At 38.6% G+C, this 22446-nt stretch overlaps 1 protein-coding gene across 5 annotated transcripts in view; it reads left to right on the forward strand.

Moving 5' to 3' along the window:
* Positions 1-22446, forward strand: part of nalcn (sodium leak channel, non-selective) — a 300357-nt gene that overhangs the window by 205857 nt on the left and 72054 nt on the right. For all 5 annotated transcript variants that reach the window (XM_062975470.1, XM_062975471.1, XM_008106968.3 and 2 more), the window contains 2 exons: positions 6096-6233; positions 12445-12519. In XM_062975470.1, coding sequence (XP_062831540.1) covers positions 6096-6233; positions 12445-12519 — 213 coding nt within the window. The remainder of the gene's footprint in view (positions 1-6095; positions 6234-12444; positions 12520-22446) is intronic.

Genomic DNA, 22446 nt, shown 5'->3' on the forward strand with positions numbered 1-22446 from the left:
TAGTCCAACCCCCTGCCAAGAAGCAGGAAATCGCATTCATAGCACCCCCGACAGGTGGCCATCCAGCCTCTGTTTAAAAGCCTCCAAAGAAGGAGCCTCCACCACAGTCCAGGGGAGAGAGTTCCACTGCCGAACAGCCCTCACTGTGAGGAAGTTCTTCCTGATGTTCAGGTGGAATCTCCTTTCCTGTAGTTTGAAGCCATTGTTCCGTGTCCTAGTCTGCAGGGCAGCAGAAAACAAGCTTGCTCCCTCCTCCCTATGGCTTCCCCTCACATATTTGTACATGGCTATCATGTCTCCTCTCAGCCTTCTCTTCTGCAGGCTAAACATGCCCAGTTCTTTAAGCCTCTCCTCATAGGGCTTGTTCTCCAGACCTTTGATCATTTTAGTTGCCCTCCTCTGGACGCTCTCCAGCTTGTCAACATCTCCCTTCAACTGTGGTGCCCAAAATTGGACACAGTATTCCAGGTGTGGTCTGACCAAGGCAGAGTAGAGGGGGAGCATGACTTCCCTGGATCTAGACGCTATTCCCCTATTGATGCAGGCCAAAATCCCGTTGGCTTTCTTAGCAGCCGCATCACATTGTAGGCTCATGTTTAACTTGTTGTCCACAAGGACTCCAAGATCTTTTTCACATGTACTGCTGTCTAGCCAGGTGTCCCCCATTCTGTATCTTTGATTTCCATTTTTTCTGCCGAAGTGAAGTATCTTGCATTTGTCCCTGTTGAACTTCATTTTGTTAGTTTTGGCCCATCTCTCTAGTCTGTCAAGATCGTTTTGAATTCTGCTCCTTTCTTCTGGAGTGTTGGCTATCCCTCCCAGTTTGGTGTCATCTGCAAACTTGATGATCTAACCCTTCATCTAAGTCATTAATAAAGATGTTGAACAGAACCGGGCCCAGGACAGAACCCTGCGGCACTCCACTCGCGACTTCTTTCCAAGATGAAGACGACGCATTGGTGAGCACCCTTTGGGTTCGTTCGCTTAGCCAATTACAGATCCACCTAACCGTAGTTTTGTCTAGCCCACATTTTACTAGTTTGTTTGCCAGAAGGTTGTGAGGGACTTTGTCGAAGGCCTTACTGAAATCCAGGTACGCTACATCTATGGCATTCCCTGTATCGACCCAACTGTGCACACCTCTAGTAGGCAAGTGCATACATGACACTTTCATCATTAAATGCTACAGCACAGTGGAGAGCTCCGAGTGAGCATTTTTCTCCAACAAGACATGGGACCTAGTTGAAATCTTTTATGCTCCAGTCATGAAGCATGCTTTTTGACATTAACATTTCCTACAAAGTAGGAAAATTAAAAGCCTAATATAATAGACTCTCCATTAACCAGAACTCAAGCAACTGAAACTCTCAAGCAACTGGCAAAAAATAGAAGAAATAATTCTTTTTAAATGAAAAGGCTATTTTTATAAAATAGTAAATCTGTGTTAACATTAAGTTTGTCTTTGTCTTAATATTGAAATATAAATATTAAGTCAGTACATAGTTTATGTTGTGGTATAGTATGGGGTATAGTATTAATTAGGTCTATTTTGAATGTCAACTCTTAGCCATTCAGAAACTACATTTATCTAACATCTACCAATCCCCATGAGTGCTGGTTAGCTGATAATCTAGTGTATTATTCTTGGTCTCCAATAATTCCTGCTTGGCATACTGATTGGTAATCATGTACTGTGGAGTACTTGATGTGCTCATGCTAGGCTCTTGCTGCACTAGAGAAATGCATACATGACACATAAGTATCTAGACCCATAGGATTGGGGGACTTTTTTCTACTGTGGTGTTTAGTCCTGGTTTCTCCTCTGTTACCACTGGTTTATTCATTGTGCCCAGGTGTGCTTCTACAGTGCTGTGTTACTGTGGTCATTGAAGACTACTCCCTAGAATTTGAAAGGTGTCTAGATGTCATCTTCAGTTTCTTACCCCAAAAATGTTCCATAAAGAATATGCCTTATAATTGTGAGTCACAGGACTATTCCTTCTAAAAGCACCACAGGTCATTACTGGACTCAACATACGATGTTGGGGACAATCTGAGGCAGTGTGCATCTCAGTCAGCAATTTGTCTGATTCATAAGAGATATATCTGGAGGGCTAGACACATCAGGAGATGAGAAAGGTTATATCAGATGTTATCATAGAATCATAGAATAGAAGACACCTCAAGACCCATCCAATTCAATCCCCTGCCATTGAAGAATACACAATCAAAGCAGTATGCAGAAGAAGAATCCAGGCTGACAATACCTATTTGGGCAGCCATGCTTTGATTTTAACTTTTTAACAAGATATTATATTTTAAATGTTAAATATGTTGCTTCTGAATTAATGATAGATTTGGTGAATCACACTGAATATGATCTGTTTGCTCAATGGGCAATAATTAATGTATATTTGAGATGTTGTTATTATTATTATTATTATTATTATTATTATTATTTTATTATGACACAGCAAACAAGATAGATATGCTGGATTTCATATCACAAAATCACAAGTCGAACACTTCCCAAGTGTCTAGGACTGTGTGATGTATTTTCGGATGATGCGCGCAGATCCCAGAAGGGTGGCCTTTTGCAGTTGGCAGATCGTAATTTTGTCAATGTCTATTGTTTCCAAATGCCGGCTGAGATCTTTTGGCATGGCACCCACTGTGCCCATCACCACCGGGACCACCTGTACTGGTTTCTGCCAGAGTCTTTGAAGTTCAATCTTGAGGTCCTGATAGCGGCTGAGTTTTTCCTGTTGTTTTTCGTCAATGTGACTGTCACCTGGGATGGCAACATCAATGATCCAAATTAATAATAATAATAATAATAATAATTATTATTATTATTATTATTATTATTATTCTACACTGCAATAATATTATTATAGACTCAAAGTGGCTAATAGATGTATTTTAACGGGTATTCATTTATATGGTGTATTTGGAAATGAAGAATTCCTGTTTGAATACCCACATCAGAAACACTAATGTAGGAACAAGAAATACATTAAAAGAAACCTGCAGGATTTTCCTCTTCCCCCACTTTGTGATAGCATGAATTAATTCAAAAACGCTATTTGCATAGATCTCCAGGTCTCATTTTCACAGCTGTTGGTTCTGTCAGCAAGATAGCATTCATTTTAGCATAAATGGTGGAAAGTGCACCTTTCAACTAAAAATATCTTGCTCTGAAAGAAAGATTGGTACTTGCCCAACTTAAAATCACTATACGCTACATTATTATTTTCTTGAAACTGATGTTTTCCAATACAGAGAACTTTAATAATAGGAAAAGCTTAAAATCTCTTGAGATACATTCAGAATGAAACTTTAATGTAACATTTGAGGGTTTTTTTCAGAAATTGATGAGATGCCATAGAACATTAATGCCATTTATTTTCCATTAGGAAAGAGGCTAAAAGACAGAGTTTTCTTTTAAGTGAGACATATTAGCATTTCCAGACAATTCTGATATGAAAGACAGTAATACTGAAAAGATCAAATGAACTCTTGTTGTATGCCTTCAAGTCATTTTCAACTTTTGGGGGCCCTAAGGTGAACCTATCACAGGGTTTTCTTGGCAAGATTTGTTCAGAAGCAGTTTGCCTTCTTCTGAGGCTTAGAAGGTGTGATTTGACCAAGGTCACCCAGTGGGTTTCCATGGCCAACCAGGTATTCAAACTCCGGTAGCCAGAGTCATAGTCTAACAATAAAACCACTATATTACCCCACAAATGATCTTGAGCTATTCATCTACATACAGTGTCTTCCTGATCCATCTAATCAGCTTGTCTTTATTATTTATTTATTATTTATTTCAAATATTTCTATCCCGCCCTTCTCACCCGGAGGGACACAGGGCGGAGTACAATTGGCAACAATTCGATGCCGATACATCATTAAAACCAACAACATATTAAAATATATTACAATCAATTAAATACAGTATAAAATATAAAACATAAAACATATGCTTAAAATCCGTTCGTCCAATATCCTCCAACTCCCAGGGCTGTGGCGCAGACGGGAGAGCAAGCCAGTGTAATTAACTGCGATGAATCACTGACCAGGAGGTCATAAGTTCGAGGCCCGCTCGGAGCTATGTTGTTATTTGTCTTTGTCCTGTGTTAAAAGGCATTGAATGTTTGCGTAATATGTGTAATGTGATCCGCCCTAAGTCCCTTTCGGGGTGAGAAGGGCGGAATATAAATGCTGTAAATAAATAAATAATAAACTTTATCCAAATAACAATCTGGGTCGTCTTTATCATTTATTCATTAAAAGCCTGGGCACAAAGCCATGTTTTTAAGGCTTTTCTAAAACTCAAAAGGGTTGGGGGGCCTGCCGTATATCTCTGGGGAGGGTGTTCCACAGCCGGGGAGCCACCACCGAGAAGGCCTTGTCCCTCGTCCCCACCAGCCGTGCTCGTGAGGCAGGCGGGACCGAGAGCAGCCCCCCCCCCCCCAGACGACCTCAGGGATCTTCCTGGCTCATAGGAGGAGACGCGTTTGGACAAGTAGGGCCAGAACCGTCCAGGGCTCCACAGGTAAAAACCAGCACCTTGAATTGGGCTCGGCAGCACATCGGCAGCCAGTGGAGCTAGCCCAACAAGGGGGCTGTGCGCTCCCCGTAAGCCGCCCCAGCCATCAGTCTGGCTGCCGCCCGTTGTACCAGTTGGAGCCTCCGGGCTGTCCTCAAAGGTCTTTATCACTTTGGATTGAAAAATATGTGAGGAGATTGAAAACAGAAGAAGATATACATATCATGTGTTCCTACAGAAGAATGCACTATGGTACAGTAGAGTCTCACTTATCCAGCACTCACTTATCTAACGTTCTGGATCATCCAACGCATTTTTGTAGTCAATGTTTTCAAAACATCGCAATATTTGGTGCTAAATTCATAAATACAGTAATTACTACATAGCATTACTGCAAATTGAACTACTTTTTCTGTTAAATTTGTTGTATAACATGATGTTTTGGTGCTTAATTTGTAAAACCATAACCTAATTTGATGTTTAATAGGCTTTTCCTTAATCCCTCCTTATTATCCAACGTATTCACTTATCCAATGTTCTGCTGGCCCGTTGATGTTGGATAAGTGAGACTCTACTGTACTTAAAATGACAGATGCATTTCTATATCTTATCTTTCAGATACAATTCTCAGACACCTATTGTTGTAGAAATGGAAAAGTTTATATTTTAAAGGAATACTTATTATTACTTATTGCATTTTTTCATTTTATTATCTTACTGTTCAGTCCCTTTCTTTAACAGCATCTAAAATAATAAGATTGGTGCCATTAAAAAAAACCTCAACTCTAAAATGCTCTAAGCATTTTAGGTCCTAAAAAGTAATGAATAAAAATAATGAGTAAATGGTAATTGTTATGCAAAATATTATTAACCTATTATGTAACTTTCAATAGCAATATTAATTTTTTCTCTCTTCCAAATGTAATTTTCAGAAGTTGTTTGTTGTTGTTTGTAACATATTTTTCCAAGCTTTGTATTCTCAAAGAGCTAGTTACATAGCCAAGCTTCAGCCGCCCTGATTTCTGAGAAAGAATACAAGAGAAAAGCTGATAAACTTCAGCCTGTTGGATGTAACCAGGAAGAAGAAGGGCACTTAAAGACGATCATACAAAGAATAGCTGTATTATGTCAGTGCTTAGATTTTATTGCATTGGCAACTGTGCAAGAGTACACATTAAACTTCACCCACATGTTTTGTAGAAATAATGAAACCATGCTTTTCCACTCCAGTTTGCAAATGATGAGAAAATACAAAAAAGATATGATGGTATGCTGTGGATAAAAATACAGCCAAATGGCATGACAACATATGTGAGAAGCCCAAGGAAGACTATTTATTCTTGAAGCCTTGCACAAAACTTTACTGAAATTTGGCATTTGTATCCACAAGAGTTTATGAGTAACAGGCCACAAGCTCATTACCTCTTGTCTGACAGAACTGTAACATATACAGCTTCTTGCATGGATCCTTTGTTTAAATGATGATGCATTTATATGTGTGAACTATATCAAACTGAACTGTGTGCTTGGTTGTGTTTTCTTTTAGGCTTTTATGTCAATGTTCCAGATTCTTACACAAGAAGGATGGGTGGATGTCATGGACCAGACTCTAAATGCCGTTGGACATATGTGGGCGCCTGTTGTTGCTATCTACTTCATACTTTATCATCTTTTTGCTACCCTGGTATGATGTGCACCTAATACTTTACATTTTACCTTTTACAATCGTTTTCCTTTTGGATCATATGATAGCAAAGTTAGACATAATCGAAATGATTTTGGGTTCTGGTCCCTAAAATTCGTACGGGAGGAAACTATGGCAAAATTTGAATGTGTTTTCATCTCCCTTTCTCTCCTTTCTGATTCTCTTTCACTAATACAGAAAATTACCCAAATTACAAGCCAGGGAAGTTGTGGGGGTGGACGCTCTCTCTGCCCACCATTTTAGCAGGCCTTCTTCATCCCAGGCCTGCTAAAATGGTGGGCAGAGAGTATGATCACAACACACCCCATTACAGCCAGCCAATCAGGCCTAGCTCCCTCCTGCACCCCAATTGACTACAGCAGGGGGACCAGAATGAAGACCATTTCCCTCTGGTCCACTTGCTGCATATATAAGGAGGTGTCTATCTCTCCCAGCTCAGTTGCCTTTGAGCACTCCCCACCCTCCCATCTTCAATTTTATTGGCTTTGTTGCTGTGATGGTATGTGTTCCTCCCTGCTTTCCCAGGGGATCGATGTGTGGCTGCAAGAGGGTGCAGTCGTGCATGTGTCCTGAGGTGGAAAGAATGGAATCTGCCCTGCACACCCTATCGTCTTTCTTGGTATATTGGTCAAAAGCAGGCTATCCAATACCTTGATCCAGGACCCATGCATGGCTGACAACCCTGCTTTCAGTTGTAACCAATGAACAAGTTGTGGCCTTTGGTTATCCCATCATCTTTGCATGAGACTGTTTACTTGGTCAGTGTAGGGGAGCTGTCACCCTTGTTCATGCAGTCTAAGACTCATTCAAGGCATTATTTTCTCTATCTCTTTTGCTGAGTGGCAACTTATCTTAGGGTTTAAGCAGGATACTTTTCTAATCCTACTGAGCCATGACATTGTTGTCATCCAAACCATAAATATTCATCTCTTTTTGTTAATGCTAAGTACTGGCTAAGGCAGAATTTCTGGGGTGATTTACAGAAATGGGAGGTACTTAAATTGCAAAAGGGGGATTTCTTTGTAGGCCGTTTTGGTCATGCGGAATATCCAAACTCTGCCTGATTTTAACAAGGGTGGGGTTGTTGTGAAATGGAACAGTTACAGGAGAGAAATACCCAGGACTGGAAGTATTAAATCTAGATCCTTCAAAATTGAAAGTCTTCCTTTCACAGTAAGTATGCAAAGGTATCCTGTAGCACTTTTGGGACTGGAAGAAGGAAGGTGTAGCATTAGCTTTTATAGAATTCACCTTCTTCCTCAGATTTCCAAGCAAGCACCTTTATCTCAACAAGTAGAATTGAGAGCAGGGCTTCCCAATATTTCATTTTGTTTGGTCTAGAATTGCCTCCCATTTCCTGAAGCATTTAGACCTTGAAATATAGGTACTCACAAATAGCATCAGGTGATCCACAAAGGCTGTCTCATTTAATAGACAGTTTTCAAAAGAATAGCCATGATAGCCTATTGCAGTATAACATGGAGAAAGGGGAAAGAAGACATTTAGCAATACCTTTAAGACTGGTTGATTTATATTTTAGATTGGGCTTTCATGGATATCAATCATACAGTGTTATTCAAAAAGCTCATGCTAATATTTATATTTTTAAAATAATCTTAAAGGTTTAGTTGGAGTCCTTTCCCCCCTCGCCCTATCTTTTCTCTTTTTATCACAAATTCCTTCTTATCTGTTAGTCAGGATCATCTGTGCATAGTAAAGGGACATGGGATTGGATGCAGTCCTCCTCCCAAACAAATAAACAATCTGAAATCTCCACATAATTAACAAAAATAACATTTTCCTTCTGCTCCAGCTCTTTCTTTCCTAATAAAAAGGACAAATTTCCTCATGGTGAGAAAGTATTACCAAGTGTGTATTCCTAAAGACTGGGCACAAATCCTAGTTGTCTTCTGCATGCAGACCAAGATCTTTGCCTTTTTAAACACTTTGCCCTCCTCAATAATATTGCTAGAGATTTGGATTTGGAAAGTGAATTCCTTTCTCCCTTTATTTGGTGGTTTATGTAGTTTTAGTAAGTGTAAATTGTAAGTGTATTTTGTGGGGGAGGGTTTGCTGGCATTTGTAATACCCATTGGGTAAATCAAGCTACTGCATATACCACTTGCAGATAAAACTTTTTTGTACATGTATTTTCCCTGAATTGTGGCAACTGTTTTAATTCTTAGGTAAAGTTTTCCTAACATTGTCTATCTTTGCATTAACACCACAGGTGGTTTTAAACAAGAGCATGATCACTCTGTTTCATTCTGCAGTTGTTAGCCATCAATTAGGGACCTATAATATTCTACAATCCCAATGTTCTTTCCTTCTAGCTGTAATTGAACCAAAGGTGGGTGCATAACACATTCTGGCATTTGCAGCTGATCAGTAGAACACAATACAATGCCTTCCTATTGTACAATGAGTGCCCAAGGGAGTACACAAGAGATGCCACTATGCTACAGATTGCATTATTAGTTGTAAAAACAAACTAGCAATGAATTAACCATGCATATAAACTTTTAATTCTTTTTTATCTTGGTACTCTTCTGGCATAGTGAAATAAATAATCATTTTTGGGTATATCTATCTATCTTTCCAATATGTGAAAACCCTTCTACCACCAATTGTGTTTTCATAATTGCCCTGATAGTTTTTGCCAAATTCCCCAAATTATTCAAGAAATCTTAAATATTTCCCCTGCCTATAACCCTTAGCTTGGGTTTGGGGTGTTTATTACTTGGGTTCACTCCACCCCAACCTCTGGAGAGGTCAGCTAATGAATGTCTTCTGGTCTTCAGTCCATGCAAATACTGTAGAGGGGTCATAGACTTTCCTCTAATCCCTTGCAGGAGCATACACTTTCTTTTCTAGATTATAGGACATGGTTTTCCTCCAAGGATGAAAGACCTCCAGTCCAGTGATACTTAGGTAGAAAACTCTGCTCCATACAGAAATGAAAGAATTCTAGGACAGCCTTTGCGATTGTGACCATTCCATCATCCAAATGACTCTCTAATCTGTTGAAGGAAAACTTCTTAAATTTCTTCTGTGGGTTAGAAAGAACGTGAGATATATAATGAGTTTTTTGAGTTTAGGCCTTATTCTCCATCAAGAGTAAAAACCAACCTGTTAAAAATGTGCAGGTTCTCTTTCTTAGTACATGCACTATATTTCATTTTAGTTGTAATCATACCAGTTATTTCAGGAGCAAATAAAACTGCATCGTAATTGGGAATTAGCCTTAAGACTTGTATGCTTGCCTCTGTAACAAGTGGATAAAGGAATAAGAAAGTGTTGGAATAAATGATAACTTCCAGCACACAAAATGAGATCCTGGGATAAAACTCTGAGTTACTAGTTTTATGCATTTGGAGCCAAGATTTATATACCATAGATTACTAAAGAAAAATGAATAGCTTTCGCAGCAAAAGCTAGAACTGGGTTTAGTCATGGAAAAACAAAAGGTATGCTAGGAGTGAAGTATATTATTAAAATCCAGAAGAGAATAGAGGAAGTTAAACAAATAATTCGTTGAGGTTTAACTGTTCTTTTGTGATAATGCTCTAGATTCGTTTTTGACATTCAGTGAAAGTCTTCATTGTGCGCCTGTCATTCTCAGCTGTAGAAACTGAAAATAACTGCAGATTAAACTGCAGTATATTTCACACCTACTGCACACCTCTTGATAAAATCAGACACAGCTTTTCATTATGATTCTGCTAAAAACCACACTCTGAAACAAGAATGTCTCTTTTTTTCATTTTTAACACATTTGCAGTCCAAAAAACCCTTTAAAGGGGTAAATGGTATATCAAAAAGGCACCCAGCTTTAGTTGTGGAAAATATTATTATTTTTTCACTTCAGAAGGTTGCATATCTTTTAGCAATGTCACTTATGGTATCTTTCTGAGATAAGAATTAGAGGCACAACATTTTTGTGATTCCACCTCCACATGAAAAGGAGTGCCACAAGTCCACAATCTCAAAGTGTATCCTACAAGCATCTGCATTTTCTACTTCAATATAATTTTACACTTTTCTCCTCTTTGGTTCAAGGGACTTCTATTCCCCACTGTCCTCTTTCCCCCATAGACAAAGAAGGACTATTTGGGGGAATAGGAGGCCAGTACATACTGTCCATATCTCCATCTAGCCCTTTCTTTCTACTTGATCAAGTGCTAGAGAGAGGCAGCTCCTGATATTTGGCTGCCTGTCAAATAAGATAGTAGCCCTCCTTTTCCATGTTCCAAGCTGAACCAAACTGGCAGATGAATCTTTCTTTGATGCCAGGTATTTTCACTACACATGAAGGTAGCAAACTACCTTAGGTAATCAAAACAGGCTGTAGAACACAACTCTCTTCTCCTGTGATGCTGCTACTTTCCAGTAGCTGCTGCCTGAAACTCCTGCTTCCTTGTATCTAATGGCAAGACTGCTTTATGCTACAAAGTCCATGCAACTTGACCACGTGGAAAAGAAATACTGGATATGGACACTATGATCAAACATTCCATTTCTATGTGAGACATGCACTAAAGAAGGTGAAGAAATTAGACAAACTGAGCTTTCTGGAGTTTGCTTTTCATATAAATGACATGCCCATGTGAATAAGGAATGCACCCATATTACTGTTGTCTGTTTTTAAGCATTGGCATCATCTGTAGCTCAAATGCAAGGTATGAATCCAAATACTAGAAACCACAAGGTACTTAAATTCCTATTTATAATTTTATTATTTATGTGGGTAGGGGGGACTAATTTTGGGAAATAGCAATCATAACCTTTTGGAAAAACACCTTTTTGAGATCATAACATTTTAAGAAAAGCATGACCTTTCCGAGAAGGGCCAAAAACACTTTAGAGTAGAATCTTCTCTTGTGGTATACAACCAGATATAATTATACAAGGCAATGATTTCAGTTGTTAGAATGAATAACCTGTTAATTCTGATGTTAGGAAAACAGAGATTTTGCCAGTGCATAAAAAACAGCAGTGCTTCAGAACTGTTTTTCAGTGCCCAAAAATATATATTCTCCCATAAAACAACTTGTTTTATATCATGCAGTCAAGAGGCAAAAATGAAGTAGGCTTTGATAAAAAATAACATATTTGGTTTACTCACAGCCTTCATGTGTTCAGCATTCACAAGTTTCAGATACATTTGAGATAATTCTCTGTGCCATTCAGGCAGGATATCTCTTACAGCAAAATAGCAAGCGTTTGATCTGAGGTCTGAAATAGTCTGCAGTCTGCCTGTAATCTGAAGTGATCATGTGGTCTGCAGCCCCTTTTATAACTTCTCGGGAACCATAGAGTAAAGGGAGCTGCATACCAGAACTTATATACAGGTAATAGTAAGCAACTGGATCATAGATAAACATTACTAGAGAAGGCTTGAAGGAGGTTGTCATTTCCAACAACTACCTACCTCTCACCGAAGAACCAGAAGAGCAACACACACACAGTGTCGGGATAACTAAAGGCCGCAACTTGCTTATCAGTTACAAACAAGAAATAGGGTTGGCCACCATGCATGGGTCCTGGATCAGGAATGGGACAGCTTGCTGCTGACTGATGCCACTTAACCATGCCAAGTGGTGCAACTGTTTTCTGACCTGGCCCATACCAGGATAAGATTAGCATCACACCCCTGCTAAGCCACCAGATACCCCCTCCCCCATCCATACAGAGGGGGAGTTACACAAGCTGGATCCCAGGCCCGTGCCAAACACCTGCAAGTTGTGACAATGAACAAAACTCAAACACAACTACATAGGCAATGTTAACATATCTGAAGGGTTAACATATCTGAAGAAGCACTGGCTGGGGAGCAGCCTAGCCCAGCCTTAAATATGCCGCTGGCAGATCAAGACAGGCACCCGGCCTGGCCAATCAGAGGGCGAAGTGGGGTGAAGCCTGCCAGTGATTGACCATCTATGCAGGTGAGAAATGTGCCTGGCGCAGGGGGCTCCTGGGAAGGAGGAGCCCTCCCCCCCCCAAGCAATGGTGAGCAGAAGAGCACCCACCGCAGCAACATCCCTGCCCGGTAAGTCAGGCAGGGCATATATGATACACCAAAATTCCAGGGGAAATGAATGCCCGTCTAACTTTAGACATCTGTAACTTTAGTGGGAAAAGATAGTATCTGTTTTTCAATGTTGTGGTGTTTGTTTTAATTCTTCTGTAGATTCTGCTGAGTTTGTTTGTTGCTGTTATTTTGGACAACTTGGAACTTGATGAAGATCTAAAGAAACTTAAGCAAGTAAGCTTTTTATGTTGAATGTTAATTGCAACAAAACAATGTTGTGTCCTAATTTTTCTAGCTTTTTTTGAAAAGCAAACTAAATAATATAGTTCAACAGAATATGAAACACCTAAATCAAACTTTGCAGGGCCGGCAAAAGTTATTCCTAGCAGAATTTTCTTTGATTATGCAGTCAGTTGCAATTTGTTGAGCAGCAGGCCTAAGCTAAATCTTACTGCTTTTACCTTTAGATGAACCAAAAAAGTTAAGAAGAAAGATAATTGGCACATTTCTTTTGTAGTACTATCATACAAAAATCCTAGCAATCCTTTCAAAGAGCGCAGGATTCCTTTGCTACATTGAACTATCTATTTGAGAGAGGATTGCATGTAGAAAAGCTGCTCTGTCTATGGGAGTGATGAAACGGGCCCTTCATCAGTAGGTCCCAGTATATGTCATCTCTATTAACACACAATATTACAGGGAAAAGGGACATTACGGTAGAGAGAATTAAATATTGGCCTTAATGCAAGATGACCCTTAGCAAATGTAGGTTTCCATTTGAAAGAATCCTATCTGTGCATGAGCAAGTGCAGAAAAAATGCACATGTGGGTTAGTATGGGGAATTCAAATGGAATGTGGATAATCTTTTATTAATGATCTATAATGTAGTGAAATACTTACTACAGTAGAGTCTCACTTATCCAACACTTGCTTATCCAACGTTTTGGATTATCCAACGCATTTTTGTAGTCAATGTTTTCAATATATCATGATATTTTGGTGCTAAATTCATAAATGCAGTAATTACTACATAGCATTACTGTGTATTGAACTACTTCTGTCAAATTTGTTGTATAACATGATGTTTTGGTGCTTAATTTGTAAAATCATAACCTAATTTAATGTTTAATAGGCTTTTCCTTAATCTCTCCTATTATCCAACATATTCGCCTATCCAATGTTCTGCCGGCCTGTTTACGTTGGATAAGCGAGACTCTACTGTACACGCTATCTTAAATATAAATGAAAACTAGAAAGTCTTTTTGAAATAGCTGTAACTGAGGGCAACAGATTTGGGTGTATGCCTTGCAAAAACAAGATCTCATCTATATTTACCAACATGCTTCTTAGTTTTACTTATTATGGATGAAAATGCAGGAAATACTGGTGTATGATATGCTGCTTGACCTTGGAGCTTCCTTGTCAGTATCACCCAAACTGCGCAAAAAGCATACACTCTTCTAACCTTGTCTTTGGCTTAAACTGTCTCTAATCTAGAGGAAAGGTTGTTTCATTCTATTTTGCAAACATTACACTGTGGCCAACATGCTTTTTGGTACCTCAGATGCTAACCATGTTTCTGGGTATATTTGACCTGCTGATTCCAAAACTGGCATCAGTTTGACCCTATCAGTTCTAGCTTTCATGATATGTGACATATATACCAGTCCTCATTGGCTTTCCCATAGAAAATCATGATAACCATATTTAAGAAACTAGAGCCGATGCAGTCTATTGAGTAAAAAAAAAAATGAATGAGAACCCCAAATAATCTTAGGGACAGGCCTAAAAACCAAGACACCAAGATTTAATTGGTCTATGTTTCAGTGTTCCAATGAAATTCATAAATCAAGCTTAAACTACTAAGGAAAGACCCTTTCCATTAGGCATAGGAACTTGATAAATGAGCTTTTCGTTTAGGTTATTTTGGGATATTTAGGAAGGGAAATAACTTGTGCATTATAAAATGCACAAGTTATGCATTTTACTATCCTACAATGACTAGCATATGTCGAGATGAAGGAAAGGTTCCTAATAACATGCATAGTATTAGGCTGTATCTCACACACTTTCTCTCACACATACGTGCATATTTTGCTGCAACATAGTCGTGTCACATAATTTTTATCAATTTTTGAAAAAGGTGTTTGTTTTTCATGTGTTATGCCACAATGTCATTAACATCTATCAGTAAAATGTAATTAAAAATACATAATTTGGGATTAAATAAAGAACGAAGAAGAAGCAACAGAAATTACTCTTTTCAATATTATGGAATCATGGGAATCATGTAAATGCACCCTTTGTAAAATGAAAGTAACACAGAATTATATCTATATCCACCACATGTAATAGGTGCAAAATGAAGGTTCTGGGCATGGGAATTTGTCACCCTCTTTCCAAGATTGGAAGCATATTTGCAATATTTCCTACCAAACAATAGTGGCCATTTTATAGTCAAAAGATTTTTACTGACAGTAATGTCATGTGAATTTTTTCCCTTGAGGAGAGCATAGTAGAATTCAGTTTTGCACATGATTGTAAATGTGAAGTATTCTATATCAATCATCTTATCTTGAGCAAAAATGTGTGTAGGTGTGTTTACTCAATGACAATAACTCTTTCATTCTAATGTAGCCATAAGAAGAATGAAAAATGATTTTTGTAATTGTTGCTTTTTCTTAAGTTCCTTTTTAATTGAAATGGTTTTTGCAACGTTATGGGGAAAAATACTCTATCACATCTGTAATTAAAAAGCTAAATAGAAAGCTGATTAATTTGTTATGTGCTGATTTCTTGAGAAATGTCTTGAGCCTACCAATTCAATCTGCATCATTCTGTAGAGAATTCAGTTGGCTTGTGTTGATTTTCATTTGCTTTTTACGAAATCATAAAGATTGAGTTGAGTAGAGTCTCTCTTTTTTCATGAATGCTGGACTGGAAGAAATGCCTTCTAATCAGGACTTCCTTGCAGACACCCATAAACACAAACATTTTCAAATCACAAGCATTTTGTTCTCTTGAAGAGGCTGGGCATTCTAGTTACCAACCATTGTAGCTCCATTATTGCATATATCCATATGAAAAAACTAAGAGCAGATAATATGACATAGGGGCAACAGTGTTTTTAAATGAAGAAGGCTCTTGAAATGTATGTCTTCTTTTTGTGCTTTTTTCTGGACCCGTAGATTCTTATTGCTTGCTGACTTATATTCTCCACCAATCTTTTTGTATAACATAAAGATTGATGAATTTAAGAGACTTCACCAAAATGTAGTACAGTTGTCTGGAAGTATGTTGAGCTGAGTTCAGTTTCGTGGGCTGCCTTGTAAAATATACTGATGAGTTCTGGCCCTATTGCAGAAACTGAAAAGCAGGAAAGAATATTTGTTATTATTACTTGTTCCCAGGTTGAAAAGTGGGTTTCCCCAGATATTGGAAACTTCATCAAAGCCAATAATGGTCCAATGAGCATTTTGTGCAATTTCCTCTCAGTAGTCAAACATCCAAACCTGTTATAGAGGAATTAGTCTGTGTAGAAAAACATGGTTTTTTTTGTGTGTTTTGTTTTTTTGCAAATACCTGTTTTATGAGAAAAGGTATTGTTTCCTGTGCAGAAAAAATTTTGTTTGGTGGGGAAACACGTTTTTCTACACACAATAATTCCTCTGCAACACGTTGGGATGTTTGAATACAAGGAGAAAACACTATGAATGAGTATTCATTTCCCGCTACCTGGGGGACTAATATACCTTAATGATTTCTTCTGATACATGAGAATGAAATCCATATGAGGATTTACATCCCAAAAAAATATGCATACTTATGTGTGTGGTGTGTGCATACATCTTCAGCTAATCAAAACACATCTATGCTATTTGTCCTCACTATCCCATTCTAAAGATAATAATTTGAGAAAGTGAATTTCAGTTCCAACTCTTTATGATTCTAATATGAAAATATAAAGGATTTTTAGAATAATTTTTTAAAAGAATAATGATAACTGTAACATCGTATATGCTCACATCAACCTCATGTATAAGTTGAGGCCAGATTTTTAGGTCAAAATTGTGGATTTTGATAGGCATTCAACAAAGATCAGAAATAGAACCATGGCAGGTTGGTGATTCTTTTATGTTTTCATGGCATGGACTGAACTTGTTTTAATACAGTATATGTATTTTACAGTGTGTTTTTAAATGATTGTGTGTTTTGATTCTGTGTTTTAGCAATGCTGCAACCCGCCTCAAGCCATGAGGAGAGGCGAGTAAGAAATAAAATTATTATTATTGTTTTGCAACTCAGAGAAAGGAATGCTTACTTTTTTATAAGAGTTTAGGTACAGTAGTCACATTGACCTATGGATAAGTCAACTCAAGAGTTTTGATGTTGGGTTTTTTACTACATTTTCTAGAGTTATATGTGAGAATATAGGGTATTTGCATAAATAGGAAAAATAGCAATATATCTGACCTCATTGTATGTGGTCAGCATTTTCTCTTTTAATTATGTATTATAATTTTACTCTGCCAGAAAATGTAGAATATAAGTGCTGAAATAAATAAATAAGGCTACAAGAAAACATGTTCCATAAACCTTGCAGATTAGGAGAATATATTTCATAGTGATTTTTTGACATTGTTGAAATTGAGGTGGTGTGCTATTGGCTTAGTGTGGAATAGTACACTTGGTGTGGACTAGACTATCAGAGAATTTGTTCCAGATTTAATATCCCATACAGGATTTGTGTTACCAGCATCTTATTGTTTTCTTAGCTCAGTGTCTTTGACCTCGTTTCCTTTTTAAGAAAAACACAATGTTTCATTAAAATTTGAAATGTACAATTGAAACTGTACTAGGTTCATAGAAGAAACACAGCTGTTCCTGATATTATTGTTGGCTTTATTTCAGCAGAAAGTCCCATGAGGGCTGGAATGACAGGAGTGAAATAGAAATGTGCAGATGATGAGAAGCAATATTTGTGAAGATTCTGTATTTTGAAAGGTCACTAAATTCACAGCAGAGAAGCTATATCTAGGATTGGCAGGGGAACGTATCTGTACCTTTAATGGTCTTGGAATAGTGGGGATTTCAGCAGGTGTTGCCTGAATATAAATATTGGCAGTCATGTCTTTAGCATTTATCTATTTAATAGGTCTGCTGCACTCACTGACTTTGAGGTCTTTGCAATGGATAATATACCTGTAAAGATTTTGAGTCCATGGATAAAAATCACAGGAAGAGCTCTCCCCAAAATGCAACTGTAATCTGTAGTTTGTACAGAAAATTCAATCTTGCCTTATTTCCAACCATTGTGATCTTAGGCATGTCAAAAAAAAGTCCTTCTTTCTAAAATAGAACGCATTTGGGTCCCAAGATGGGAAATAATACTAAATAACAGATTCTAGGAGAGTTTGGTTATACAAATTTGACTTTGCTCCCACACTGTATTAATAGAAAGATAAAATTTGTCCAAGATATATAGCCACTAGGCATGTGCAATTGATAAAAAAATCAAAAGTCATTACAAAATTAGGGAGTGCTGGCGTTTCATTTCTAAAGTGTTTTTAAAGTATTGTGTCACGACCCAGGCTACAGAGCACCAATAACCATACGCAGAGGCCAGATTCTATCTAATATCTTTATTAAGGAAATATATAAAGTTAGTAAAAGCAAATGTAAAAGTTAGTCCAGAAGCAGACCTTTCAGGAAAGGTCAAAATTAGTCCAAAGAAACAATGTCCAATATGAAATATTAAGGTCCAAAGTTGTAATCCAATAACCGAAACACTCACTTTGCCAGGCAAAGTGAGGGGAGATGACAAGGTCCTTTAGTCCATGAACTTGAGCAAGGCTAGGAAATAACTTGATACTTGAAACAAGGCTTGAAACGTGGAACAAGGTAACGAGGAACAAGAACAAGGTCCGTGGAATAACTTGGTAAAATCCGTGAAACAAGGCAAGGGTTAGTCCTGGGAAACAAGGCAAGATCCGTAGGTAAACAAAGGCTGGGAAACAGGAGCGGAGGCTGGAAACAAGGCAAGGCTTGAGCAGGAACGAGGCTTGAATCGGAGCGCGCTGTCCAGACACAACTCGCTCCGGAGGCTGACGAATTGACTCCGCGAAGTTACTACGCGGGTAAAACACCTATATAGAGTCTAACTTTCCCGCCGAAGCAGTTCTCTGGGAACCAGAAACGAAAGCTAAACTCTGAGACCAGATGTCTGACTCCTTAAAGATTCTCACGAAAAGCAGACTTAATTGGGTACATTCTTAGCTGCTATCCTCGCACTCCTGCGCGAAGCTGCTTCCAAACCCCTCTGTTGTTTACAAAACTCATGGCGAGAGAACACGGGAGATGTAGGCTCAGGGTTTGTTTGACATACTTCTGGGACACAACTTTCTTGCAGGTGCAAGGTTCCCAGATCTGCCTGGGAAAGATCTGGCTGAGAAGATTCCAGTTCTGACTGGGAAGGTAAAAAACCCAAGTTTTCTTCTTCATCAGGCATTACAATGTCATGAGCAGGACTACAAGGCCCATGAGTCATCACATATTGTTAGTAAAATGTTTACTACTATAACGAGAGTAACAAACTTTTGTTACTTTTTCGTTATAATATTGTGCAAGTGGGGAAATTTCAGGAACTACTTTCTCATTTTACAGCTATTAGGGTGAAACTTGCTACAATGGTAGAACATATTTACCACCGTTAATCCATTAAGTTTCAGAACATTTCACTTATCCATGGATTTTTGGAAAATTTTCAAAGTTTTTATAAACCACATTTTTAAAAACAAAACTACAAGAGTTATCTCCTTGGATTTTCTATATAATGACTCAAGATAACAGAGGTTCACCCCCCACCCCAATGTTCAAAAATATTCATACATCTACTAATTTTAGGGAGTTTTTTTAATGACCTTTTATGTTTTTTGTTTTTTAAGCCACAACAATTATCTAATTGAATGTCTCTCATATTAACCAAGAACTTCCATTTAGGGGTTTCTTCCCAGCCTAGCACAGAGATTTACTTACTAGAAGTATTGGTCAGTCCTCTTCTTTGCAGAATCAACAATTTATTGGAACTCTGGCTGGCTGCTGCTATGGAGGGAAAAGAGCTCTCCCCTATCCTGATTGGGGTTTTCTGATGCTGAACAGAATTCTAGGAAATGTACCATAGGGCAGGGCGTTTTGAATTCTCTGGCATAGGGCTTCCCACCTTCCCAAACTACATTTCCGAGAATTCTGTGCTTTCTCAGCCAATTTCCCAGCAAACTCTGATTTCTCCCTGCGGCTTGCCTCTCCTTAATGGCAAGAGGCCATTGATTTAAAGAGGAAAGGCAGCCTTTTTGGCTTTGCTTTGCTTCTTTGTGCTGAAAATGAAACTGATTTTGGGAGGCTTCCAAGATTTACAAAAGGCAAATGAAAAAAAAGTATTGGGTAAGTTTGGATTGTTAAGATTTGGGCGCAGCTATGCCTGCATATTGGATATTGTGTCGTAAGTATGAATTTAAGGAATCTGATACGACTTACGACTAACAAAAAAAATTGCACACTCCTAACAGCCATATGCAAAAAGCAGTTATGCAGACATCTCCATCTAACCTCAGAAGTTAGATAGGGTCAGAATTAGTTATTTGGATGGTAAGAGGGAGTCAGGAATGAATATGAATTAATTGTTTAACCAATATCACAATGCTTATGTTACTAAGCAACAATGTTTTGGGAATTACACTATTTATATTATTATTTCTATCTATACTTTTAACATTTTGTTTCCTCCTGAGACACACACATATACCAACCATATGCCTCTGTCCTGGGATAACATTTCACACATCTTATAAAATGTGTATTAAAGCTTATGTCACAAGAAATATATTAGTTTTTATGGCTGAACAAGACTCTTTATTTGAATTCCTCCAGTGTCACATTGAAAACTCTTAATGGAAATGGGAGGGAATCCCCTGATCTCCTGAGTCATAATCCATCTCTTCTGCTCCTTTATGATGTCTGTTGCTCACATTCTGTTCAGCTTACTCTTTCAAAGGAATATTCTCTTGGGAAAGATCAAGTCATCTCACACAGCTCCTCACATCTGTCAGTCTCTCCCTTCCTACTCCATATTTATGATTTCAGTACAGATACTCATTATCAAAAACATTTTTGCAGCTGATGTGTTTTTTTAACCAACGCCCATACATTTCTCCATAGAACTCAGGCAAGGGCAAATAAATGAAAATCTATTTGTCACCAGCTAATGTATTTGTCATTTTTCTATGTGTTCATGTGCATCAGGTAACAGTTCAACCAATTTAGCTAATATAACTGCCCCCATCACCCCAGTCTTTGTAACAGCACATACAAAAGTGAGATACTACAAAGCTCTGCCTTTTCCTGCTAATGTTATCTTTGAAGCTGAGTCCCTTCGGGTGAGAAGGAAGGCATAGAAATGATGGAAATAATAAGCTTTAATAATTGCTTTCAGTGCTTTCCTAATGCAGTTATAATTGTGCCATGCTGAAAATTGATTTTGACTCAGTTAGTTATCTCAACACTGCATTAGGGTGGACATGTGGTGCTCCTGTTTCTGGCGCACCAGCACAGGAAGTCAAAATTGGGGGTACCAAGAATCATCAGTATTTCTGTGTCATCAAGAACATGCCTAGTAGAGATGACCAATTGCTTTGCAGCTGTGCTTCGCATGCATAAGTGTGATGGCATGCCCAAGCCTTTGGGAGAACTATAGTGTCTGGCTTTACTCGGAGGCTATCTGTATACTGTCTATTAACCTCAAGACCCTTAACATACAGAGGCACGTTAGGCAAGGTGAAAAGATAACCAAATGAGTTTACCGAAAGCAAAATGAATAAAGGGTTAACTCCACCAAGGACTATTGTAAGATAAGCTTAAAACAATACATTACAAAAGGAGATTTTGTTGGTTGTAGTCATCTCTCTGGAGTTTTTGAAAGTCCTCTGTCCCTGGTGCAAGCAATAGCTCACAAGCTGGAGCCCAAAGGTTGTCTCAGTCTTCTTTGTGAAGCCTAAGCTGGTCAAAGGCTTCTGTTTTCTCTGGGACTGATGGTATAAGAATACTGCTGAATGCAATGTTTATGTGCTAAGGATGCCTGTTTGGATAGCTAGGCCTAGGATTTCCAGACAAAAACCAGGTCTCTATAGTTCTACTGCAGAAAAAAGGAGTCTAGCAAAGGAGCTCTATACAGGCAAATGGAAGAGACCAACTAAGGCTAGCCTCTAGGGGGATTTTATGCTCCACCCAAAAACTATTACAAATGGAGGTATCTACACTATTGGGAAAACCTAAACAGAGGGAACTGAAGCAAAGGAGAGGAAAAGGCAGAGTGAAGACTTCGCAGTAAGTTTCCAAAGTTGCCCACTTATATCTCAGTTTAAAAGACCTTCATTTAGGAATCTGGGGAATCCCCTTCTCCTTAGAGGAGACAATACTAGAGTAGACAACACTAGCTCAGGTCTCGATCTCTATCTCATAACTTTGTTATGCTCTAGGTTTAAAGATTTGCATGTGATAGAATTAATTAGGCCAAGGAAGCAGCTTAAAGTTGGTCAAACATATTCTCGGGACTTCATTACATTGTGGTTCCTAACATGGGCGACAGCGGGGAAATTCGCCAGGTAGCATGGCAAATCCATGGGGCAGTGGGGGAAATCATTATCCAACACCACACAATGCCCTCATCACCACCTTCCCCATCATACAGGTGAAAGCGTCGCTGCCGGCTTCTCCCTATGCTGGCCCCGTTGAAGTCACCTGTGTTCTCAGGGCTCCATCCTAGGATGTTTTCAGAACAGAGCCAGGACAGGGCCCCACCAGAAGTACCCCTGTGTTGTGTGAAGGGCTCCAGCAAGCTCCATCCTGTCTCTTTCCTGGAAGTGTCCTAGGATGGAGCCAGAAGGCCACGTGATGAGGTCGTAAGACTGATTATATCTGTCTTTTATGAGGGGGGTTTCACTTTCTGGATATTCCTACAGGCTCTATAGGCTCCGATTTATGCATTTAGCTTGCGGTTCCAATGAGATTAATATAATTAAGGTTTACGTAGTTCCATGAAAAGAAACAAAGGAACATTCTAGCTGGAGTTAGTATTCAGACAATGTGCAAACAAAACCTGAACTTTG

Source organism: Anolis carolinensis, chromosome 3 (assembly GCF_035594765.1).
Source record: "Anolis carolinensis isolate JA03-04 chromosome 3, rAnoCar3.1.pri, whole genome shotgun sequence".
NCBI lineage: Eukaryota > Metazoa > Chordata > Lepidosauria > Squamata > Dactyloidae > Anolis > Anolis carolinensis.